The following is a 24766-nucleotide window of genomic DNA, read 5'->3' on the forward strand; positions in this document are numbered from 1 at the left end:
CTGTAGAGAGATATTGGTTTAGGCAGCTATATCACAGGCTAGAGAGTCTAGAGAGAATGTCTAAAGATTTACACTCAGCGTTGATTTCTGTCTGTGGCTTAGATTTCATTTTTAAAAATTTTCAGGGTGTGCCATGTCAATGGACAGCACTCTTCACAGACACACATCCAATGTGGAAAACCTCTTTGTACCACTTCAGGGTGATTGCAGTTAGAAAGCTAACATGATCCCTTTTTTAACCTCTTTCCCTAAATTAGTTTAAAGATTAGTACCTTATAATGGGCTTTATGTGGCTAAGCATTAAATGACTATCCATCAAATGGATATATTCCAGCATTTAGTAACTCATATGAGTAACCGATATAAATGAAGATAGAATTCACATTCGTTTTGAAGTGTCTCCAGGCTTAGGCTATGACTTTCCTTGCCTGCGTTTCAGACTCAGTTGTGAGAAGGCAGTTTATATTGCTCTTTGAAAAATCAACTAGGGTACACCAGCTGAAAAATCCTTGCTTTACATGCCAATATGAAAGTGTTTTTAGAATGGTGACTATGCTAGTTAAACGCACTGCTTTAATCTAGGCTGAAAAGTAGAGGATCTAGGTATGTCTGTCACTCAGAAAAGGAAAGGGAAAGTACACACAACGAGTAAGGCATCAGTATTTACTTTGAAGATCAACATTAGGTGGAATTAATAAGTAATTTATTTGTTAATAATGGCATAATTAGTTTACCCATCAAATTTCAATTACCAAATGGCAGACAACAGTCCTCTCTCCCCACTTTCCAGAGCTACTGACATCATTAATATGCTAATTTTCAGCAATCCAGAAATTATAGACCGTCCTTAAATATAACTTTAGCCTCAGATACAGCCTGGAAAAGCAACAGCTAAAAGACAAAACAAAATTCTTAGCGGGAAAAGACCCCTCGGCACAGTGCCTATGCTATCCTTAGTTTGTTTTTGTTTGGAGATTTTTCTGAAGTAGGAAGTTGTTGGTCTCAACGCTCGATTTTGTGGCGGCATCATCGCTCTTATGCATCCCCACCCTTGGGCCACTTTCTCACAATCGCACCTACTACACTGGGGCATGTTTCATTCTGAATCGACACCTCCATCAAATGAGATGCTATTAGGAAGGTTGTTTGCTTTTTTTTTTTAGGTAAAAAACCAAATATCTTCTGCTTCTAAAAGAAAGAAAAAAGGAAAAGTGCTCATCCGGTTGTATTGGAATTGCCTTGCTTTACATCCAGGGGCCGATTTCTCTCAGCTGCTCACCCACCCACCCTTTTCGCTCCTGCCTGGCTTCTCAAACTGGGGACGTTGGGCGCGGACGCGGCGGGCATGATGTGCGGAAGGGAATCAGCTGGTGAGAAAACCAGTCTGTTAGCCTCATTCGTTTTATTCCCCGGCCAGGATAAAAACCGGAATACCCTCTTGGTCCCGACGCCATTCCCTCCCCCAGGCGGCCTCGAACCCTTGAGGACGCCAGGCCAAGCTGGGCCCGAGGTCAACGCTGGGCCGCGGCCGTCTGTCTGCCCCGAGGCCTAGGCCAGAGTAGGGCACGCATAGGGCTCGGTCTGGGCATCCGAGAGGACCAGAAGACTGCGGGCCCTGAATTCCCAGCGGAACTCAAAGTTGGGGGTTTGGACGCCCAAAGCTCCAGTTCCCTCCCTCCTCCTGGAGCCGGACAGCAGCATCCATCACCCGCCCGCGCGCTTCCTGATCCGGGTCCGCGCGCGCGGCGCGCACATTGGCGGGGGCGGGTCACGTGGCGGTACTGGGCGGGGCGCGCGCGGGGCCGAGACCGGGGACGCGCGCGCGCGCGCGGGCGAGCCGCGAGGGAGGAGCGGCGCGAACTTTGGTGGCGTCGGCGGCGGAGGGAGGGGGAGGGGGAGGGGTGGGATCTTGACAGCGGGGGAGGGGAAGGGAGCGGGGGAAAGGGGGGATGGGAAGCGAGACAGGAGGGGGAGGGGCCTCGGCGAGCCCAGAAAAACGACAACGCGAGAAAAATTAGTATTTTTGCACTTCACAAATTAATGACCATGAGCTCGTTTTTGATAAACTCCAACTACATCGAGCCCAAGTTCCCTCCCTTCGAGGAGTACGCGCAGCACAGCGGCCCGGGCGGCAGAGACGGCGGCCCTGGCGGGGGCCCGGGCTACCAGCAGCCCCCAGTGCCCGCGGCCCAGCACCTGCCGCAGCAGCAGCCCCAGCTCCCCCACGCGGGCGGCAGCCGAGAGTCCGCAGCCTCCTACTACGCGCCGCGGGCCGCCCGCGAGGCTTCCTATCCCGCAGCCGCGCTCTACCCCGCGCACGGTGCCGCCGACACCGCCTACCCCTATGACTACCGCGGCAGCGCCAGCCCCGGGCGGCCGCCGCAGCCCGAGCAGCCCCCGGCGCACGCCAAGGGTCCCGCGCACGGCTTGCACGCGAGCCATGTCATGCCGCCCGGGCGGCAGCCCCCGCCGCCGTCTCCCCCGCAGCATCGTGCGGCTGCCTCCGCGCCCCCGCGGCGCTGCGAGGCGGCTCCCGCCACCCCGGGCGTCCCGGCAGGGGGCAGCGCCCCCGCGTGCCCGCTGCTCCTGGGCGACAAGAGCCCGCTGGGCCTGAAGGGCAAGGAGCCCGTGGTGTACCCCTGGATGAAGAAGATCCATGTCAGCGCCGGTACGTGGAGGCGCGGGAGGGTGGGCTGGGACCGAGCCCGGGTTCCAGGGTCGGGGCGGGGGTCGTGGGGAGAGGCCGAGGGGCTGGGGGCCTCGGGAGGGGAGCCCCCAGCTGGCTCTAGCTACAGTGGGATGTGGGTGTGTGCGCGCCAGCCAGCCGCCTGATCCCAACGTGAGAATCCTTTTGTACCCGGGGTCCCTTTATCGGGAGATTTACGAGACGCCAAACTGTTAGGGCAGTAATTATAGCCCCCATAAATTTAATTGCCCTGGCAGAGGCTTCAGGCCATGTGTCTTTGAAGCTTTTCTTCAGCCCCAATGCCCAGCACTATTCTTTATGGCTCTCGGGTGTTTCCCTTGTCAATAGCCTGTGAAACATTTTCTTTGCCGTTTTATGTATCTTGCGTGAACTTGGTGTCAGGTTATTATATAATGATGATGTCCAATTGCTCTTCCCTCACCCCACCTTCTCTTTCCTCCTCTTTTCCCTCTCTTCCACTCCCTCCTCCTTGGCTTTCTCCTTCGGGGTTATGGGCTTTCAGTCAACCCCAGTTATAACGGAGGGGAGCCCAAGCGCTCCCGAACCGCCTACACCCGGCAGCAGGTCTTGGAGCTGGAGAAGGAGTTCCACTTTAACCGCTACCTGACCCGGCGTCGCCGCATCGAAATTGCCCACACGCTCTGCTTGTCCGAGCGCCAGGTCAAGATCTGGTTTCAGAACCGAAGGATGAAGTGGAAGAAAGATCACAAACTGCCCAACACTAAGATGCGATCCTCCAACTCGGCCTCGGCCTCGGCCTCAGCCTCAGCAGGCCCACCGGGGAAACCACAAACTCAGAGCCCACACCCGCACCCCCATCCTCACCCCCACCAGGGCGCCTCCACACCCATTCCCTCCTCCATATAATCTTCCAGAGCTCTAGACCAGTTCTTGCCCTCACATGCTTTTCTTCCCTCTTCTGCCCCTTTCCCATCCACCCCTCCCCATCTGGACTACAACAGACCCCAAAACAAAACTCAGCTTGGTGAAAAGGATAATAAAAGGTGAAAAGGATAATAAAAAGAAGACATTTTCTGGGTAAGAGTGTGAGCTGGTTGCCGCCCAAGAGAGGACAATGGCCAAGATGCTGACTAGTGGGACAACCTGCTGGCCTGAACAAGGCTGCCAGGTTTGGGTACCTGAGAAGAACCACTTGGCATCAAATACTTTTGAGATGGCTAAAGTCAGTCGCACAACCCATGCTGACTGGGGACGTGTACATGTATATTTGTTGCAAGCAGAAGAAATCAGACCCTTTTCCTATCTTTCTTATTTCCCCTTCCCTCATTAAGGCAGCTCATACAAGCTTGTACCGAACTGAATAAATGAGTAGACATTGTGGACCTCACAAGATTATTTATTTCTCAAAATGTACAGACCTTGATGGTAGATGTGACACGTTAGTTTCCTTTCCTTTCATTTATTTAAAATATTGTTGTGGAGATATTGTTGTCTTATTCTGAGGCACTATCTTGGGGGAGGGAGAGTGCATTTAGACCCATGTGCAACTCTACAAATTGTGGTGTGGCTCTATAGAAAGACATGTGCTAAGAATAAACTCCATTTAAAAAACAAAGTTCTGAGACATATTTGTGTGTTTCCTACTTTTAATTAAAAAAAAATTATCTCAATTGAAATGGTTGACCTTGCATGTAAAATTCCTGTAGATGGCTTGAGTTGCATTCACTTGGACTAACTGCTCACATAATTTGTTCAACTTGAGCTGAACTCTTGTCAAGTTTGACCCACTGTGGGAAAAGTTCCAAAGAGCAGGAAGGCTCTTGAGCTCTGAGAGGGCTCCTCTTCCCAAACTTGGCCAGGCTTTCAGGCTTCAAGTCTCTGTAAGGCATAGAAACGTGTCCTTCTCTGCAATGAAAGGTGAAACTGCGCAGTGCTGTGGGCCCAGGACTTTCTGCAGCTGTTCTACATGCTGAACTCTGAGCACACTTGGAAAGAAGTGGTCTCTTTGGTATTTATTGCACCTTCACGCTTAATCTTTCTGTTTCCCTGGAGATAAAAACTAGTTTGTGCGAAGAGTTGAGATTGCTTTTTGTTTCTCGGCTGTTTATAAGGTTCTCTTCTTCACTAACTACAGCTTGGGATTTTTGTTTGTTTGTTTCTTTTTCTTTTCTTTTTTCTTTCTTGAAGCAGGAGCTTTCAAAATAAACTGAATTTTCCCAGTACACCCTCCAGAGTTTCTTCTGAGGAAAGAAAAAGCATAATGACACCTTAAGCAAGGTAGACCTGGGAGTATTAAGTGCTGGAAGAAAGCCAATCTCTGAACTAGGGTCGCCTTCCTCAAATGCTCCTGGATCTTTCTGCGCAACCTGGAGATCTAGACTCAGAAGGTTGAACTCAAACCCCATTCTCAATCTTCATAGCCCTAGTATTTGTTTACTGATTTACAAATTAGTAAAAGAGGATTTAGACTTGGTTGTCACTGAAGGGAGTACTCTGCAACAAGATTCAGAAAACCAACAGCCACTAGCCCCCAAATATTAGAACTGTAACCTGGCTTTGAATGAGTGCAGTTTTTAGTTCATGTAACAATTTTAGCAGAGATGGGAGGGGGGAACTCACCTACCTCTGCAGTATCAGAGGATTTTTAAACACGTTTTCCCATCAGAGGCTAACCATCCTTAGCCAGTAGTCAGTGCTGTTACCCCTTTCGCCTCGGCTGCTCTGTGTGTGATAACAGGCAAGGGTGATTGTTCTCTACCTGGGAGCAAACCAGATCTGAGAGGAAAGTGGACACCAGTCTCTGAGGGGCCACCTCCTCTCCCCAGGAAAATTCAGGGGCAAACAAATACACTTCTTCCCAGGTCAGGCCAAACCTGGCATAAAGTGCATTTTATAAGGTGCCAACGGGTGCCAGGGGTTTCTGGAGGCCCTGCAACTGCTGCTAAAACTTATTAACCCTCCCCCTACTACACTCACTTGTAAAACGCAATTAAATCACGCTGAAAATAGCAATTTCCCCAGGAATCATTAATCACCTCATACAATAAATACTTCTTTGTAATTCAACAGCAATTCTGAAAGGCATTCTCTGGGAAAAGTCTGTGGAGAAGCGAGGGATCTTCTTGAAAATAATGTGGTCTCGGGCAAAGACTCAGCATCTTGGCTGTCTGCTCAAAAAATGCCTAGACTCTTGGTGGAAATTGAGTGTCGAGCTGCAAAACCTCGAATGGCAGATTATCATCATTTAAGGTAAATTCTTATATTTCTCCTTGGTGAGGAAGGAGGGGTACGGGGGCATTCATTAGCTTCATACTGGGGGCACTTGTATAGGGGTGGAAGGGGTAACTTTCTTTCACTTACTCTAAATCTATCCAGGAAAAAAAGAGAGAGGATCGAGATTGTCTTTCTAATATCCCAGAACAAAATGGTAGTTTTTGCCCAAGCTGTCTTGATTATTAAGGTGTTGGTAAGTTTTACAAAGCCAAAGTTACCCACAATGATCCAAATGATTATGTCATTTCTTCAAGTGTTTTGCCTGCTTCAGATTTGGTCTTTAAGGGAGTTTGTTATAACAGCTTAGAAAATCCCACTTTGTGCTTCAAAATCGTTCATTGTCTGCCCCTTGCTAGGGCAACCATAAGAGTTCACCCAGAGGACAAATTTTCTATCTCATTAATTTTTTTTTTAAAGCGGACCCTACTGGCCCCTCAAACCCTTGGCCTTTAAAGACAGTATTTTGCGTAAGCTCTGTAAGCCTCCTACAAAAATGACCCTTATACATGCTCCCCTCTTCTTTCTCTCTTTTCCCCTCCTTCCCTCTAACACACACTCATCTGCTTTAGTCACAGAGCCACACTGTGCATGACTCCGGAGATAAAAGTTTTGTCAACATCTGAAATCAACCTAATCGGATAGGAGACACTTTAATGGTCACAGTTTGAATCAAGTACTTAACACTCTCCCCCGTGAAGAGAGATGGCACTTTTCAGGCTCTCCTTCCTAGTTTTGCTGAAATCTACGATATACCCGGTGTTTTATTACAGCAGGAATTCAACTGTGACAGGCATAGTAGAGTACTTAATACCCAGGATGGACCTCCTGGGAAGATTACCTAGATATATGGAGAGTGGGCCCTCCACACAGCATCTTTGACTTTATATTCACCTGTCCCAGGGTGCCCACATTCCCCCCACTTCTCAGCCTCCTCCCCATGGGATGAGTATCACCATCTCTCCTCTGTCCCCCTGCTTCCCTGAGCTTCCAATCTGTGCTGCTTTTCTCACCACTGCCTTTTCTACAGCCCTTTCAACATAGAAACATATCCACGGCTCTTTGGAATGGAAAGAAAGAAAAACCCCGAAGAATCACTGTAGCAAACAGAAACCTGGGACTTCCTGTGTGAATGCGTTGGTTCTGTGCAGGCAATAGGCTGTTCTTTGTACTCTCTTGGTCTCTGCATCCCTAGCTGCGGGCTGGTATTGAAGAACACAGGCTCACCTTTCCCAGCAGCTGCTCCTGTTGCCCCTTGTCTATATTATACACTGGCCCAAGAATAACTGCTTCCTCTCTCAAAGAGTAGGGGCTGGGAAGGAGGAGGAAGAGAGTGTGTTCTAACTCCTTGATAGCATCAGGGAGGCTGCTGGCGCTGTTGTGAAACATTCTAGTCTGAAACTTCAGTCCTGGAACTCTGGCATCTCTTCTTCTCAAGGCCCCAAACTCATGGGGGCCCCTCTCCCCCACCCCTGCTTTCAGGCCAGTCCCACCCTCTCTGGGATTGATTCCTGGGGCTAAAAGAGATCCCCTGATTGAAAGGATGTCCAGGGCAAAAGAGATCTGGAGGCCGTTTTGGTTCAGTCTTCTCAGTTTACCAATGAGGAAACTGAGGCAGCTGAACGCTTCCCCTTCACGTTCTTTATGTTAATGAGTGTGTAGTTTGAACAGAGTCTTTGGTCTCACCTTGGGTAGGGGTAAGTGTACAGACATCTTTTCTCTGCAGCAGCCTGGAATGGACATATGCATCTGAGCTTACACTTGAAACAGAGGGCCACAGGTGTCCAGAGGCCAGGGAAGAAGGGTGGTTTCTTGCCTGATGAGCCACCAAAGCAGCTGGGGAAATCATGTAACCAAACTGCTTTAGCCAGTGCGCTGAGACAGGTGGGCTGACCTCTGGGCTCAGGAGGGGACCGACATCAGGGCACCTGACTGTCCACAATTCTCCTAGTCCTGGAATGACTAATTCTACTATGGCTGGCCCTGGGATTTACATGGCGGTGGCTTGCCTGGGAGCGGGCATCTGCGTTTCGGAGGCCTGGGAGCTAAAAAAGTTAAACAAGGATCCTGGTTGCAGCAGATAAAGGTGTAGCGCCTGTTCGAGGGAGATATTGAAATTGTAATCTTTGTGGTCACGTGACTCATTAAATAATTAATGTGGATCGTCAGGAATGGATCGGAGTCGTCAGGGCTTCACTAGGAATGAATCTCTCAGAAGTGAGTCCCCCAACTTCCTATTTGATTTTTAAAAGCACACATACTCAGATTTGTATCCAAAGGCTTTTTAACTCCTTCAGGAGTGGTGGAAAGAGGCCATCAGCGGCCAGGACCGGAGCTGGCGGGCCCACGCTGGGTCTTGGGGCTTTTCCTGCAGGGGTTCTGCGAGTCTGTGGAGCGCGCCGCGCCCGGGCAAACGTGAGTTCGGGCTCGGGATTTCTGCGGTCACATCGTGGCTTTGGTGATGAAGTGGGACGGATGAGCAGACAGTTGGTAATGTTCTGATTCGCACTGGGGAAGGCTGCAGAGATACCACAGAACGGACGCGCGGCTTTGTCCAATTTTCCCGGTGTTCATAAATCACCCGCGCCGGGCGAGCGCCAAAAACGCGGAGAGAGAGGCCGCGGTGGTGGCGGCCATTGCAGAGGAAGAGACCTGGGCAGCATCTCTTTGTGACTCATTAGTCTGAAAGATTTATGGTGGAACAGCAGCCATGAATATTTGACTTGGGGATAAGGAAATAGCAACAACAATGATCACCATAATAATGACAATACTCCTAAGCGTGAGGGGGTGGGGATGTGTGTTGTGGTGGATGGTGGTGCAGCAGATCCTTCTGGGGCTAAGCTGAGTGGTAATGTGCAGGGTAGCTAAGCCCCACCTTGCTCAGGGTCAGGCCAGGATCCCCAAGGCCAGGGGGCGCTCCCTTTGGGGACATAGAGGGCAAGTTTGAACAAGAGAAAGGGCCCAGCATGGATTCTGAGTCCCAAGTGCTTGACGGACAATGGGGCCTGCAGGTCGAGGTGGTGGCAGAGGGCAGCTACCTGCTGGTGTGCGGCCACTTGTTCAGTGTGCTAGAGGGCCCTGAAGCCTGAGGGTCAGGGTACTTACCGGCTATTTGGTAGCCTCTCTTGGCACTATCAGCAGGATTGCATGGACGCGGGACAGCCACTGGGGCTAATTTAGGCAGGCTGGAGTGTGGGGAGGCCACCCAGGCCTGGGTGAAGGGATAGTGGGGCAGGGACAGAGCTGTGGAAGCAACCGGCCCTCAGAGTCCCAGCCCAGCAAAGAACTTCTCCAAGCCTGAACCCAACGCACAGGAGGATTCTTTGTCCCTCCTCAGAGTCTTCCCCCATCCCCTGAAAGTTGGCTGACCATTTGGTAGTTAGAGAGCAAGAGAGGGTTGCAGATATCTTAAGGAATGAGGCAGCAGCGGAATTAGGGCCTGGAGCGGCTCGTGGCTGCTGTGCATAGGGAGCCTGGGTAGGGAGCCTGGGTAGGGCCCCCAGATCGGTTATTGTCTGATGCCCGCATCCTTCCCCATTTCCCCCACTTCCAGAAACCATAACTGGCCTACTCTGAGGGACTGGGCACTGTCGTGGTCCCGCCAGCCCACTGGGACCGAGAAAGGATGCCCCAGGGCTTTAATGAACCAGAAGACAAAACCTCACAAGACTGCCCCAGCCCATGGGCTGAGCTGGAATCTGATTTCGCGCCAAACAGAAATGAACACTATTAGTGAGGTTTCAGGAGAGTCCGTGATTGAATGCTCCCAGACAAGGCTTCCCTTTGTTAGCAAAAGAAAATAAAGCGTGCATTCACATCCCCAAGTTGAGGTGCGAGAGGAGCTCTCGCAGCAGAGCGGACACCAACAGAAAGCCTCTTCCACCTTCTTGTCTTCCTCCGTCTGGTCCATTTTCTTCCCGCTTCCCCTCCCCCCCGCATAAAAAGAAAAAAAAAAGAGTGTGGGTGCGGAGATGGAGTATGTATTTATTTTACAAAAATAAATCATGATCTTCAGGCTATTTGTAGACCGGAACCTTTCAAGCAATGAGTGAGCCGCATGGACGAGTGCCCTGGCGACTCCTCCGTGTCCGCGTCACCCCGGGGGCCACCCGGGTGCCCGCGCTGCCTTCGTCTCGGCCTCCGGCCTTCCAAGTCCCTTCCTCCGCAGCCGCTGTTCACCCTCTGCTGTTTGTTTGTCCGCAGAGCGCCCAGACACCGGAAACGGCGGTTCCCTGAGCGCCCGGAGCTGGAGACACTCTCGAGTTCAGTCTTCAACATCTTTCGAGGTAAGCGCTGCGTCAAAACTCTTCACTGCCCCGGGTTTCGCACCGGGCCTTTGGGCAGGAGTTTACTTTACGTGGCAGCTGCAACCCCATGCCCTTTGAAAGAGGTGCTGGTCAATATTTAACTTCAGAGGAGTTTTGGGGCTGGTTCCCCTCAGCTGCACGCCCAGCCAATGCGGGGCTTCAGCGGACAAAGCTCTGCCCCAAAGCTGGCCTCGTACGGAGGGGCGGTTGCATAGACCAAAGATGTGTGTCTGTGTGTGGGGCAGGGGGCTCAGAAGGGTGTGTTTGTCCCCTCCGGCATGCCCCAGACAGACCAAACCGCTACACGGAACAGCAGGGCAAAAGCAAGTAGAGGCCACTGGCGCGGCGGCCGCTGCGTGGGCTGCTCTCCTTGTGGACTGTTTGCGGCGCCTGCGGAGACTGTGAGCTCGGCAGTTGTGGCCAGTCCCAGCTCTGCGTGGAGGAAACTTGTGTCGCCGCCTTGCAGTTTCTCCTATCGTTTTGCCTTTTCTCGGCACGAAGGAAGTTGCTGTATTTCAAATGTGTAGACCATCGCAGGCAGCTGGGCTTCTGGTTTCTTTAGCCGGGCTGATCCGCTGATCCTCCTATACGAAAAGCACGAGTTTTGTATGTCTCGGCGTTTTCTTTTCCTATTTGGAACAAGGGAAAACTCTTTAAAATTCTTTTCAAGTTCTGGCTTAATTTGTTCTCTTAGTTTGGGGTGCAGGGAGGTAATTACTGTGGTTTATTACCTTGTAAAAGATCCATAAATTTGCTGCCTGTTTGGGGGAGGGGCTGCTGGAATAGCTTTCAAAAGCTTGGGTTGAAAGAATGGATTTGCTTTGTGCTTTCAGGAATTACTTATTTTAAAAAGTTTCCTGAGATTTTTATCTTCTATTCCCTAGGCCTCAGCCTTCCCCGAAATCTGCTCCTACAATAGATATCAGGTTGTTAATTAATCAAAACATGCTATTCAGTGTTGCTCTAAGACTGATATGGTATTCCAGATACAATTATTACTTTATCAGATAGGAAGTAAACAGAGTAATTGTAAAGCTGGTTACGTTCTCAGCTACTGTATGTCTGTTTATACCAAGTATAGATGGAGCATTTCAGGAATTTGCAACTCAGTGTGTACTTATGATTTGCATCTCTGCACACAACAGAACCACTGCATGTGTAAATAGTTGCAGAGGTCTGCGGCCATGTGTATAAAATGATATACACATCCATATGTGTCCAGAGAACTTGGAGCTCATTTGTACTGTAGTTGCACCCACAGGAAATATCTCATGTTAAATAATGATCTATAATCTACTCTCTCTCACCCTCTCTCTCTCACACACACACACACAATACACACACACACACACCGTGAGCAAAGAAGGCCCTACCTGACGCTGAGTAGAAAAACCACTAGAGTTAAGTAAAGGGAGAAAAATGTTAAGTGTATTTTTGACAGAGAAATCAGATTGCAGTGTTTGAATACAGATATAGCTAATCTGCCAACAGCCTTGCAAATATTGACTCAAGCTCTGTATCCTTGGTCACCTGCTCCTTCCAAGACAACTTCACGGCTATTTTGGCTCTGGTGCACGGATCCAGGGTATGTGTCCCCAGCCTTGGCCAGGTTGGGTGGGGGAGTCAGGAGAGGGCGGATTGGCAGCTGGGTTTCCCAACCTGGGCTTAGATACTTGAGCATCTCTATTCTTGTTCTCTGGAATTGAACCATAAAAGACCCACAGCCTTGCTCCAGGAAAGTGGGTTTCAGGGTGGTGAAGGAGGACTCTCAGCTGCTGGTTCCCCGGGGGCTTGCCCAGACCAAGGTCTCATAGCGAGGCTGTTTTCACCTCAGAAGTTAAATTTCCTTTGACTTGCTCAGATTTTTCCCTTCACATCCCACCCAATCACTCCATCCCACCCCAAGTCGTTAATGTTAATTGTTAAACAGCAGTTGGAGCATTAACTGGGCTGTTAATAGCGGTATAGAGGCTCCTGGCTGGAGCTGAGATGCTGCTGGGCCTTGCTGGCGTTAAGGCATTTCTCTGAAGCAGTACCAAAGACTTCTCCCATTGATTTATGGCCTCGGGAGTTTTGGTTTGCTCCAGATTGCTCTGAGAGTTCTGAAGGGGGCCCCTTCTCATCTTTGAGTTGAAGCCTGTGCAGAAACTTTGGTTGGGAGCAGGCAAGGGGTTTGCCAGGCTATCTGGAGAGCTCAGGGTGAAATTGTGTGGGTGGAGGGGTAAGGGGAGCAGAGGACAGTGTATTAGTTGTCTGAGTCCTCGGGGAACTGGAGAGTGCTTTTTGAAACCAGCCTTTGGTCCTGTCCTCTACCCCCAAAACGTGAGAGAAGCAGGTTTTCACTTTGGGTTCTCACTTTCTAGCTTGTGGCTTCGTTCAGAGCTGGGAAAGTTCACAAGGAGGTTCTCTCCCAGCTATCCCACAGACAGAACCTTATTGGAACACTACCTCTAGCTTAGGCCAGGGCTTACTTCCAAGGGATTCGGTCTCCTCCTCTTTTATTGCCCTTGTGATTTGGACATCCCCATGACCAGGCCCCTTTGCTGAGGGCCTTACATTCTCACCAGGCCTCTTCTGCTCCTCTGTGGGGGAGGAGAGGAGGGAAGGAGTCATGCACAGCTTCCGGCAGCTGCTACAAGTGAGTCCTCACACTTAGAGAGGCCTAGCCAGCTGAAGACCTACTCTCGAGGAACAAAAGAATACGGCATGAGGATCTTACCACCACAGAGCACTCCCCTAGTTCAGAAACTAAGACTGAAAAGAGGAACTTTTTAGATGGCTCCTGAGAGGGTGAAGTGTTAAAGTCAGTGGATGGTGTCACCAAGCAGAAGGTAGGAGTTGGAGTGGGATGGGGAGGGGTAATGCCAGGTTCTTCCTGAGCTGAGTTGGTCCAGTTCAGTTTCTGATGGTGGACAGAGTTGTCTTGGGGGAGGGTGGGCAGACTTGTCTGCAGAGAGGGTCCTAGATTGTCTAGTAGGTTAATTCAAGGGATGCCAGCAAAGGTTGGTTCTTTTTTTTCCCTCTCTTGCAGAGACAATTAGATCATTTCCCCTTACATTTTTCATCATCAGAAGCTTATAATTTCATGTATCACTGAGCTATGCACTAAGGAAATGTGTAAGTACAGATTTGGCCAAGGCGCTTGGTCCCTTCAGATTTAGCAAACCCTGACCCACCACTCTAGAGCCAAGCATCTCTCTTCTAGGGGGTTCCTGTCGAAAAAAACCAACTGGACTTGGAGGAGGTGCTTCAGCCTTTTGTCAGGTAATTATGGGCCTTTTGGGTTTCTCCAGTGGCTGTGGTGTATGGTGTGGGTGTTAGCAAACTCCATACAATGGCAGGCCATTAGGGAGTCCACTGACTAGGCCAGTCCTTATTGGGTTTCCTTCTGGAAACAGGGCTAGCGCCTTGCCTTTTGACATACTGGCCAGTGGGCCAGGGGAGACTAGAGTGCTTGGGTGTTCTGGGTTCAGTTTATGTGTGAGTGGAAGACTGTAAGGAAAGTTCCGTGGACTGTAAGAATGGAGATAGAATTGCTGTTCCCTTGTGTCTGGATCATGTGTAAAGAAATATAAGTGGAGATAAGTGGCCTTGTGTGGCACGTGTTGGGGTGGGAGGAGATGCCCCCAGCGTCCTACTGCCCTAGACAGTGCTTCCCTTCCCCATTGCTGGTCAAGGTCCCCCGCTTCACCTCCCCGAAAGCTAAATGTTCTGCTTGGAAACCTAGTTCCTTCAGTGATTCCCTATTTGAAATAGAAGGATTTAAGTTGACGTATGACCACGTGAGCACATAATACAGCACATTATTGTGGCATTTGGAGCGGAGACCCGGGCAGGCTTTGCCTGTGATTACGTTTTCTAGATTCTCTACAGAGCGAGAGCTTTTCCCCCCACCCCCTCGCACCCACCTCCTCCTTCTCCTGCCCCTTCTCCGGAAAGCGCTTTCCTAGCGGGTTGCAGTTTTCAGCGCTCATGGAGCAGTTCTGGGCGAGCTAGCGATGGGACTCCAGGCCACACCAGGAGGATGGAATTTATTTTAAGGTATTTCCGTTGATTGTTCATATGTAGAGTGAGTTATGGCTGCGAGAGACAAAGGTCAGGTGAGGAGACCCTGGTTCAGGGACAGGACCCTCAGCCCTTCTCTTCCTTTGTTTCTCCCTTAGAACCGAAAGCATTTGAAAGATCCCCAGTAGCGCCTCAGACTGAATTTAATTCCTTGGAAAGTATTGGGGGGGCTGTAAAGGAAGGGGCACTCGGGGGCTACTAGGTGGGCCTGGTGGCCTCCGACGCTCCAGTGGCTTTGTCCACTGCATCGGGGCTTGAGTCCCAGAAGCTGAGCCCCAGGCAGAGGGAGGGTCCCAAAGCGCCGGCTCGGGCCAAGGTGGCCCACGCTGTGCTCGCTGGACACGACTGCCTGGAGGGGGTGGGGGCTGAGTGAAGGAGAAGGGGGATCGCGCCCCATTTAGCCGTGTTTGCCGGCCACGATGGAGGGTGAGGGCTGACCTGGACAGCCAGAGCAGCTGGGAAAGGGAAATCAATGAGCGTCCAGATGCGCTGCCATTTTATTGATGATGCTTCGGGCCACTTTGTTCAGTGCTGGGTTGCAGGAAGCGCTTTCCCACTTGCCAGACTGAAGGAGCTAGACCCTGAAGACTAGCCATTGTTTCCCTGAGCACCCTCTGCCCGAGTAGGGGTGGAGAAGGACAGCTCAAATCTCGGAGAGGCTTGGGGTGGGGGCAAGCGTGCTGAATGCCCAGAAGCTCTGTTATTCTAACATTCAGGAGACAGAGAAAGCAGGGAGCTGGAGCTGCGTTTGGGCTTCATAATGCACAAGGCTTGGGCGCCCCCTTGTACGCCCTCAGCCAGCTAGGAGGGCTGGAGGACTGGCTGGTGTGCCCTGGGCTGGAGGGAAGTCTGAAGGCAGAGTCTGCAGAAAGCAGAGGCAGACGTCTCAACGGTTTCAGAGCCCCAGAAACGGTGCTGTAGCCAGAATGGGGGCAGAGAGTTAAACAGTGTGCTTCCAAATTACTGGGAAAGCCGGAGCTAACTGGGCTTTAGGGACCCAGCACTCCCGGAAAGGATGGAAACTCCCTAAAAAAGGTGATGGAAACTTCGCTTTCCTTTGCTCTTGAAGCTCTTGGAGCAGAGAAAACAGATGCCTACAAGGAGTCGGGAATCGTATTTGTCTCCTGACTTAAAAAAAAAAATCTTATTTCGTTCTGCACTGGAAAAAAAATCAAATCAGGTTTCCCCTACTTGAGTGGGATTTACTTCCCCAGACGGAAGGGCTGCTTCAGCCCTCCTCCGCTACTGGCCCAGGCGCTAACCGTGTTTAACTGAGGCCATTTCAAGTGCTCTAAAACACCCCTTGGAAATAAAATGTAAGCTTTAATTGCTGTTCAATTACTTGTCAGCATTTCATATGATTTATGACCCAGTTCTGGTACATTTTTGACCCAGTTAAAGACTCATAAATAATATAGTTTCGCTAGAAAGAATGAGAGAGGGAATAGAAGAGGTTTGCTAAAGGCATCTTTTTATTGTCGCTTCAGTGCCAGCACGCGGAATAAATATCTAGGCATGGACTCTTGAGCTGACTCTGTATAAAAGTGTGCACAGAGAGAAGGCAGTAGTGACGTTTATAGAGAACCGGTTGGTTTTTCCTCCACGGAAAGAGCTAAAGCCACTCCATCATAGCTAAACAACAGCTATACTTTTTAAAAAAAGGCTAGTCCCCTTTTACCCTCAAAATGCCAACTTCAACCTCACAGGCAAGCTTATTTCCTCATTGATTTTCCTCCCCAGTCTGGGATTTCTATGCCTCTTCTTGCCAACAGTTATTCCTCACCTTCCTCCCTGGCTGCATAGCCAGCCGTGGAGCCACCCACAGGCCCTCGCAGATAAGTTCACAAGGAGGCCCCTGTGAAGGGTAGAAAGGCACCAGCGCACCTCCGCTGTTCCAGAGATTCTTCTAGTGCTGAGAAAATGTTTTCTTCTAGTCCACATGGGCGAGGGATGGGGGGCGGGGGCATGGGACTTAGGGGTATTGGGGCAGCCAAGGGGTCCTCTCCCCAAAGAAAACCTCAGCGGTTTTGGCAGAGCCGGGTGCATGGCTGCGGGATTTACCTAGAAAGGGCGCGGCGGCGGTGGAAATCGACTGGCGATATTTTTCTCTTAAAAAGCAGTAACAAACAAACAAAAATCCGTCAGCTATTATACATTATTATTTTTAATCACCTCGCCTGCCTAGCTCCAAAATCCAATCTGTTGGATGTCAGCAGAGAGGCCTGGACCCGGGCAGTCTGCGTGCCAGGCCGCCAGACCCTAGTCCTGAGGTCCAAACCCTACTTCTGCCCGCCGCAGCCCGCAGCCCGCAGCCCAGAGGCCACCTAGTCGGGGGCGGGTGGAGGCCCGGCCCGAGCTCCCGCCCCGGCTTTCCCAGGGCTCCGGCGGCTCGGCGGGTCCAGTCCCCGCGTTTTGCCGGCACAGCCCTGGCGCCGGCGGAAAGGTATGCGCCCGGGGTGCCCCATCCCTCACCTCGGCGCCCCGGGCCATCCCCTCCCCCGGCAGGTTCTCACGAAGATCTGGCCTTCCCGGCAGCTGGCTTAGCTGAGAAAGCGGCGAGTCGCGTCAGCAGTTTGGAGGAGAAAGTGCGGGTTGATTATTGACCCACGCCTTCTTTCTTCAAATGCCACATCCAACCCGGCCGGTTTGAAGAGAAAATGCCGCCCAGCGGATTTTTGCGGCCGGCTCTCGCCTCCTACGCTGCCTGGCTACCCCTTTCAAGTCGCGCTGGAGCAATATGCCATAAGGAGCAAGTGTTTGCTGTTTTGTGCTCTGTTTACAGCTTTGGGGCGCCGAGTCATAAATCTTGCCCAGCCATAAATGACAAAAACCATTGGTATGCATGAGGCCACCCTGGCCCGGAGTGCTTTTTGATTTCTCCCTTTTCCCTTGGCTTTGTTTTTGCTCTAAGGTGACACTTTGGCTCCCTGACAGTTTAAACATACTACTTATATTTTTAACACCTTCCTTTGAGAAGGACCGGCCGCTGACACCTTGGAATTGCACGAAAGCTCCATTTCTCTCTTTTTGCCACACACATATCCTTGCAGAGTTCACTTCTGAATCTGGGGAATTGAGGGAGGCGTTAAGGAGGAGAAAGACCATCCATTCTCCTTAAAGTTTTGGCAATATTACCAGGCACATCGGGCCTTTCCTCTGCTCAGCGTCCCTATCTACCACCAATTAGGGAAGAAAATATAGGTGTACGTTCCTGCGGGGGGTCAGAACTTTATCTGTCTTTGCCTGAGAGTGAGCTGCGTGTTTGAACTGTGAAATGGGCACAGAAGACCTGGAGACCCAGGATTCTAGCACCTTTGTGTGTACCTGAGCCCAGAGTGTCCCATTTCACGGCCTGGACAACCTGCATCTCCCCCAGGCTACTTTCCTCCCAGCCGCCAGGATTTCAAGGGTTTCTACTTTAAAAATATAACCAAAGACACCCCAGTTGGCTCTTGGGGCGGTCTCCCGAGAAAGGAGGCCCTATCCCAGCTCCCCAGAGATTGGCTTTGAGGTTCTTGGATTGGGGGTGGCAGGTGAGGTGAGGTAAACTGCCCAAAGTCTGGGGAACTCTCTTCTCCTGGTTCCGTCATCCCTTCGCCCCGCAACTGGAAACGTCCAGGGCACAGGGTAAGGTGGTTTCCTAAATGGATTCCTAAGAAAGAGAGCCCCTTTGTGAGAGCCGTTTGTCCTCATTAGCATAATTTTCCTGGACTTCAGTGACGCCTAGGAGCGGGGAGAGGGAGGGCGGTGAGGGTTGGGGGGAGGCTGCCCTCCTCCCGCCGCCGCCGAGCTCCCCCGCTCGCTCCCATCCCTCCCCTCGCCTCAACCCCATCCCCCACGCCGGCCCACGTTCCCCCCTAGCCGCCTCGGCCTCCCCTGCCGCCCGCCCCCAGCGCCCCCCACCGCACCCCCCGACCAGACGCTGCTCCGCGTGTAATATTCATAAGAAACATACCCACGTCGGTGCCACTAGCCCAGGCAGAGCCCTGCGCCGCGCTAGCGCTTATCTCCGGGCCGCGGCTGCTGCCCTCGGGAAGGGCAGGGGGCGGGGGTGTGGGGGAGGGGAGGGAGGGTGGGTGGGTGGGGTGGGTGGGAGGGGGGGTCCGAGCCGCCCCAGTCCGCCCTGGGCGAGCCGTGCCGGAGCAGCTAGGCGGCCACGCTCTGCACCGCGGCGTCCGGGCCTCGGGGTCTCCCTCCCGCCCGCCGTCTCGGCTGATGCTGAGGGTCGGTGCCCAGCCTGCGCCGAGGGGACCCGGCCGGGCTGCGGAGCCGAGCCGGGCCGGGGGCCGGAGCCCGAGGCTGCGCTCACGGCGCTCATCAGAAGTTAAGGTAAGCGGGGCCACTACCGGCCGCTCTCGGCGCTGAATGGTGGAGTTTACGTCTCGGTGATTTATGGCTGCAGACTTAAATCTCGGTTCAAGAAGAGTTCACAAGCCGGAGCTTCCTTCCCGGCAGTGACTGATACCCTTACACTTCGAGTTCAGGCCGCGCTCCCATCCCCGCCCCCACCTCTTCCCTCTCGCTAGCCCAGCCTCAACTTTTCGGGGTTGGGGAGGAGGGGAAGCAGTGGGCGAGGGAACGCGGGAGCTCTTACCCGCTGTTCCCGCTTAAACTCGGGGTGAGGGCAGGCCGAGGAAGTGGCGGGAGTGGAAAAAGGGAGCAGTGTCTGAAGGAAGGAGGTTGAATTTGGGCAGATCTTCCAGAGAGACAATAGGGCTTGCTTCCTGCAGTCAGTTTAGCCTCCTCAACTCTTTCAGTTTTTGCACCTGGGGGTTACTGTCCAGAAACGGATCTTTTCAATGGAATCTCCTCCCATCCCCAGCCCTTGCCAGGGGATGCAAAGCAAAGTTTCCTGGCTGGCAAATCTCCAACTTCTTTACTAGGTTGCAAACTTTGGGGGCTGGGGTGGGGTGGGGTGGTGGATTATGTGGGCCCCAAGGTGGTTATCCGTTGGCCTCAAACAATAGGAAGGACTTTGGTGGGTGAATTCACATTTTAAGTTTATGGAGGTTGTTGTTCGCTCTTAGAGTTTCAACGGTAGTTTTTATTATTTTATAAGACAATGCATAACTTGACGAAAAGACCGTAAGCCGCAGGCCGGTGTAGCCTGTGATAATGAATTAGCAAGTCACTTGAAATATTGCATGTTCAAAATCAACTTAATTTTGTTTTATCTAATATCAGCTGTTCAAGTGTCTGGAGTAATTTTCTTAACCTGACGTTTTATTTTACACAAGCCCAGTATCTTAAAAATTTATAATGGCAGACATTAACACTGCCAAATGTAATTGGAGTTATTTTCAGTGAAAGAACAGGAAACGGAGACATTAAATTGCTATTCTGTTTTAAATTTTATTTTATCCTTTATTTACTTTTTGATCATGGTATCTGTAGCTTCCTATCTATTTCCAAAAGAGAAACAATACTCCAGGGCTCAAGATCACATACAATAACTCCAGATAAGGGCTGCTGTAATTTTTAATTGAGGTTCTGGAAAATTAATTGTGCCTGTTTTCCAGATGTTGGTCAGATTGTTGGTTTAATAATGAAATCCAAAGGAGTCCATTATTAAAAACAAAATTATAATCATCCACTGCTATATGCTTATTACATTAATTTTTTCTAGTTAACAAAGTGTCTGCTATTCCTGGAATCTTGAATAACTTCAGGACTCGAATACACATAGTTGAGGCATGAAGTGTAAGCCCTTTTCAAATTCAATTACAATGAATTTGTCATTGTAATTTTCTTAAATGGTCAGAGAGACTAACATTCTGATTGTGTGTGCGGAGCGACTATTTGAACTCACGTGAAAGTTTTCTGAGCTGAGTGAGAACCGGAGGTTGACCATGCAAAGGTGAAAACAAAAATAAAACATAGATTTCACTTATACAATATGTTTTCTAAATAAAAAGGGTTGAGAAGGCTTTCGATTGCTTTTTAGATTTCCAGGTTTGTCCTTTACTTGGTGTTTCTGAAGCAGGTAAATAGGCCAAGTAACAAATATCAACAACAACAACAGCACACAAAGATCAGGGAACTCTGGCAGGATTTTATGGCTTGTGCTTCCATTCCTCGTCCGGAGCCAAATGACCCCCATACATCACATTACATAGCAGTTTCTAAGACAGAACCTATTATCGTTAAGTTGGAAGGAGAGTTCAAGCCGTGGTCATGGAGATGACGCTGGTTTTTCAGGTTCCTGATGGGTTTTTTTCTTTCTCTAATCCATCATGTTTTAACAGGTAGAATTTGATAGTTGCCCTGAATAACAGGACCTCAGAAAGTCCAAGGCAGGAGGGTCTGGAGACCTTCTGTAACAGGGGCAAAGAGGTGGGAGTGGCCTGCTGGGACCTGCCTGAGAAATAGAGAGAGGGAAGGAGTAAAGAACTGTCCAAGATTTGAGTTTAACTTCCTGGAGAGGGTGTCGTTGTTGGTCCATCCCCACGCAGAATGTTCCATCCAAAGTTTTCTCTCCCCTCCTTGACCACAAGGGTCTCATTTGGCGGAGGTGGGTCATATCCCTGCACAGGGGTAGATTAACTGTCTAACAAGCTCAGCTTCTGAAATCGACAAGGGTCCAGTAGGGCTATTGCCTGAAAAAAATTTGTGCATACCTCTCTTGGGTGCTGGAAGGTCCAAGAAGGGCCTGGACGGGAAGTCACCCTGCGTCATGGTTCTTTTGGCAAATATCAGTCCTAAAGAGAGGATTGGAGAAAAAGTTGGTGACCCAAGCTCCCCTTTGCCCCTTGCCCCTTCCCTATGATCTCCAGAGGGGAGGAATCCAAGTTGTGGAGAGGAAGGGACACCCCAATTTTCTTCTTCCCTGGAAAAGAAGGGATCCAGAGCCTGTTCCTTTCTAGCCCAGCAGGCCTTTCTTCTTTTGGATTCCAGCTCCCCAGACCCGGCTTCCGGACCTCTCACTCTCCTCCCCTCTCCCCGGAAAACACCCCAACTCCAGATGCAAGTTAAGCAAATATTTGTAGCTGCCAGTAAATTCCAGCGGCTTTTTATAGCGCGGCTCTCTGCGCCCGGGGCCAAATCGTGCTGCTAAATATTGCTGACCACTTTTTCTTTTATGGCTTTCATGTCACTTAGCTATTGAGAGTAAGATGGATTTGCGCGGAGCCCTCACGGCGCTGCGATTCTCGCCCCCCAGGTCTGCGCTGGGCGGCCATTGGCGGCGGAGCGTCACGTGACCGCGGGGGCGTGCCAATGTGCGCCCTCACGGGTGTCAAGCCCCTGTCAGAGTTTGCGATCAAGATCGTGAAACAACGCGATGCAAAAAGCGACCTACTACGACAGCTCGGCGATCTACGGTGGCTACCCTTACCAGGCAGCCAACGGGTTCGGTTATAATGCCAGTCAGCAGCCGTACCCGGCGTCCGCAGCACTGGGCGCCGACGGCGAGTACCACAGACCCGCCTGTTCGCTCCAGTCGCCCGCAAATGCCGGGGGCCACCCCAAGGCGCACGAGCTGAGCGAGGCGTGTCTGCGCACCCTGAGCGGTCCGCCCAGCCAGCCCCCGGGCCTGGGCGAGCCGCCCCTGGCCCCGCCGCCGCCCCAGGCCGCGCCCCCTGCCCCACCGCAGCCGCAACCCCCGCCGCAGCCCCCTGCGCCTGCCCCCGCCGCGCCCCCGCCCCCCTCGTCAGTCTCCCCCCCTCAGAATGGCAGCAGCAACCCCACCCCCGCCAGCGCAGCCAAGAGCCCCCTACTCAACTCGCCTACCGTGGCCAAACAAATCTTCCCCTGGATGAAAGAGTCTCGGCAAAACACAAAGCAGAAAACCAGCGGCTCCAGCTCAGGTAAAGGGCCGCCTTCCGGAAGAGGGTCCACTGACCTGGCTCCCAGCCCCCCAGGCCACTTCCAGCCACAACCAGCAAGGTTTAGGAGCGCTGGATTCTTTCCAGAATTCACCGCTCCTCCTCCCCCCAACTCTCAAAGGTTTCCAGAGGCTTTGCAACTAGGGAAGTGATTGGACTCTGCGCAGGAAACCCCAGAGAGAGACCTGATGGGAGTCTTTCCGGACCTCTCTTATGAGCAAGTGGGGCCTAGTGACTTTGGAGTCCCTCCCTGTGGCGTTAGGACCTTTGGGCAGAGCAAACCTGAGCAGCACTGTCTCTTTTTAGCACAGCTCCTCATTTCTAATGAAACACTGGCACCCACCCCACAATGAAATGTGGCAGAATAAAAGCAGGCCTCCAAGTCAGAATCAATGCTCTGCCTATAATCAGAGCCTATTTTTAATTTTTGCTCCAGTAGATGGAGTGGCTGCCTTATCTCTGGGAAGGCCCTACTCAGACTTAGTACAATGAAGGCAGCCAGGGATTTCCTGGGGGAGGGGATGCTAATGGGAACCACATGGGCCTCCTGGAACCAGATTCCAATAGAGGACAGGCGCTGGGTCTTGGGCTTCCCAGCCTCTTCGTTTCCTTTGCCGCTGCCTTCTCCAGTTGCTAGTGCTCTGTTCAGAACCTGAGCATCTGGGACCATCCAGAGCCAGGATTTGGGGGGCCAGGGAGGAAAGGATGGTCAAGATTAGTGGCCAAAGCTGGGGCAGGCTGCTTGATGACATGGAGAACCCTAATTAATAGCATCCAGCATCAGGGGGCTGGGCCTCCCCACCAGAAATGGAATCTCTTTTCAATGGGATCTCTTCTTTCTGGCAGAGAAGGCCTTCCAGGTTGGAGCTTCCACTCCACTCGTTTATACTGGACAGATCAAATAAGTGGCCAGTTGAGGCAACTGTCCAGTCCTTCACTCCGATAGTGATGGAGGGAAAGGTTTATTGAGTGTATATTAAGTGCCCCACCTTCCAGTTACTGTGAAGGGAATGAACATGGTGACGCCTGCCCACACGGAGTTTGTAGTCTGATAGGGCTGAAGGATCAGTAAATGAGTCAGAAAGTGAATAGCTCCAAAAGGGAAATACAGACCAGGAAGGCAAACAGGGGGTTCTGCTTTTCTGTTCCTTCCACACACACCCTTGGAGAGGCCTATGATTTGCAGCTTTACTCAATGACGGGCTACAGGCGCTGTTTCCCCACCAGGACAGAGGACAATACGTAGTTCCTTCTTCCCCTTTCTGGGCCCTGACAAACGGAGGGATCTTTGGGGCCTGGAGGAAGGAGGGGCCTGGCTGGGTCAGGGGCTGGGCGGGGCTGCAGGCAGCCCCTGATGCCACTCTTCCTCTCTCCTCTGATCTCGCAGGGGAGAGCTGCGCAGGTGACAAGAGCCCACCTGGGCAGGCGTCGTCCAAGAGGGCGCGCACGGCCTACACGAGCGCTCAGCTGGTGGAGCTAGAGAAGGAATTTCACTTCAACCGCTACCTGTGCCGGCCGCGCCGTGTGGAGATGGCCAACCTGCTGAACCTCACCGAGCGCCAGATCAAGATCTGGTTCCAGAATCGCCGCATGAAGTACAAGAAGGATCAGAAGGGCAAGGGCATGCTGACATCATCAGGGGGCCAGTCCCCAAGTCGCAGTCCCGTGCCGCCCGGCGCTGGCGGTTATCTTAACTCTATGCATTCGCTGGTTAACAGCGTCCCGTACGAGCCCCAGTCGCCCCCGCCTTTCTCCAAGCCCCCCCAGGGCGCCTACGGGCTGCCCCCCGCCTCCTATCCAGCACCCCTGCCCAGCTGCGCGCCCCCGCCGCCCCCGCAGAAGCGCTACGCCGCGACGGGGGCGGGCGCGGGGGGCACACCCAACTATGATCCGCACGCGCATGGCCTGCAGGGCAACGGCAGCTATGGGACTCCACACTTACAGGGAAGCCCTGTCTTCGTTGGGGGCAGCTATGTGGAGCCCATGAGCAACTCTGGCCCCCCCCTCTTTGGCCTAACTCACCTCCCCCACGCCGCCTCGGCTGCCATGGACTACGGGGGCGCTGGGCCGCTGGGCAGTGGCCACCATCATGGGCCCGGGCCAGGGGAGCCGCACCCCACCTACACGGACCTTACCGCCCACCATCCTTCTCAGGGAAGAATTCAGGAAGCCCCCAAGCTCACCCATCTGTGATGGTGGGCTCGGGGCTGCGCGCCAGGAGAGTCCCCACCCCACCCCCGCTACCTACCTTTCGTCTTCGTTTGCTTTTTTTGTTTGTTTAAGGTTCTTCCCGCCCTTCCCTTTTCTCTCTCCTCCGCCCCCCCCCCCGTTTTGTTTTCTTTGGTAACACGTTTTTATAGTTTATGTGACGTAGCAATCTTGGTTGCTGGAATGGCTGTCAGTATCAGTAGCGATATTTATCTCCTCCCGCCCCTCGCTCGGCCGCTGGCCCTGCACCTTTACCTTCTCTACTCTTTGATCAGAAACAGGGTATATGAACAAATTTTCTAGCCAAGTTCTTTGATGTGAATTTGTTCGTACATTATGGCTCCCGAGGGGAAGCGATTACTTTTTTTTTTTAGTTTTTAGTATTTTTTTTTAATTGCACTTCTTGTAAAGAGCGAGAAAAA

The 24766-nt window shown here is 51.9% G+C and overlaps 2 protein-coding genes across 2 annotated transcripts; both read left to right on the forward strand.

Moving 5' to 3' along the window:
* Positions 1 to 2040: 2040 nt before the first annotated feature.
* HOXA4 (homeobox A4) lies at positions 2041 to 4019 on the forward strand (the record flags this gene model as incomplete). The annotated part of the gene is made up of 2 exons (XM_082662372.1): positions 2041 to 2668; positions 3210 to 4019. The coding sequence occupies 2 exons, from the start codon at positions 2041 to 2043 to the stop codon at positions 3572 to 3574; spliced, it is 993 nt and encodes a 330-aa protein (XP_082518498.1). The 3' UTR covers positions 3575 to 4019.
* Positions 4020 to 21592: 17573 nt separating this feature from the next.
* HOXA3 (homeobox A3) lies at positions 21593 to 24329 on the forward strand (the record flags this gene model as incomplete). Its single annotated transcript, XM_082661871.1, has 2 exons — positions 21593 to 22118; positions 23524 to 24329. The coding sequence occupies 2 exons, from the start codon at positions 21593 to 21595 to the stop codon at positions 24327 to 24329; spliced, it is 1332 nt and encodes a 443-aa protein (XP_082517997.1).
* Between the last annotated feature and the right edge of the window lie 437 nt (positions 24330 to 24766).

This window comes from Grampus griseus, assembly GCF_964374135.1.
Source record: "Grampus griseus genome assembly, chromosome: 9".
Taxonomy (NCBI): domain Eukaryota; kingdom Metazoa; phylum Chordata; class Mammalia; order Artiodactyla; family Delphinidae; genus Grampus; species Grampus griseus.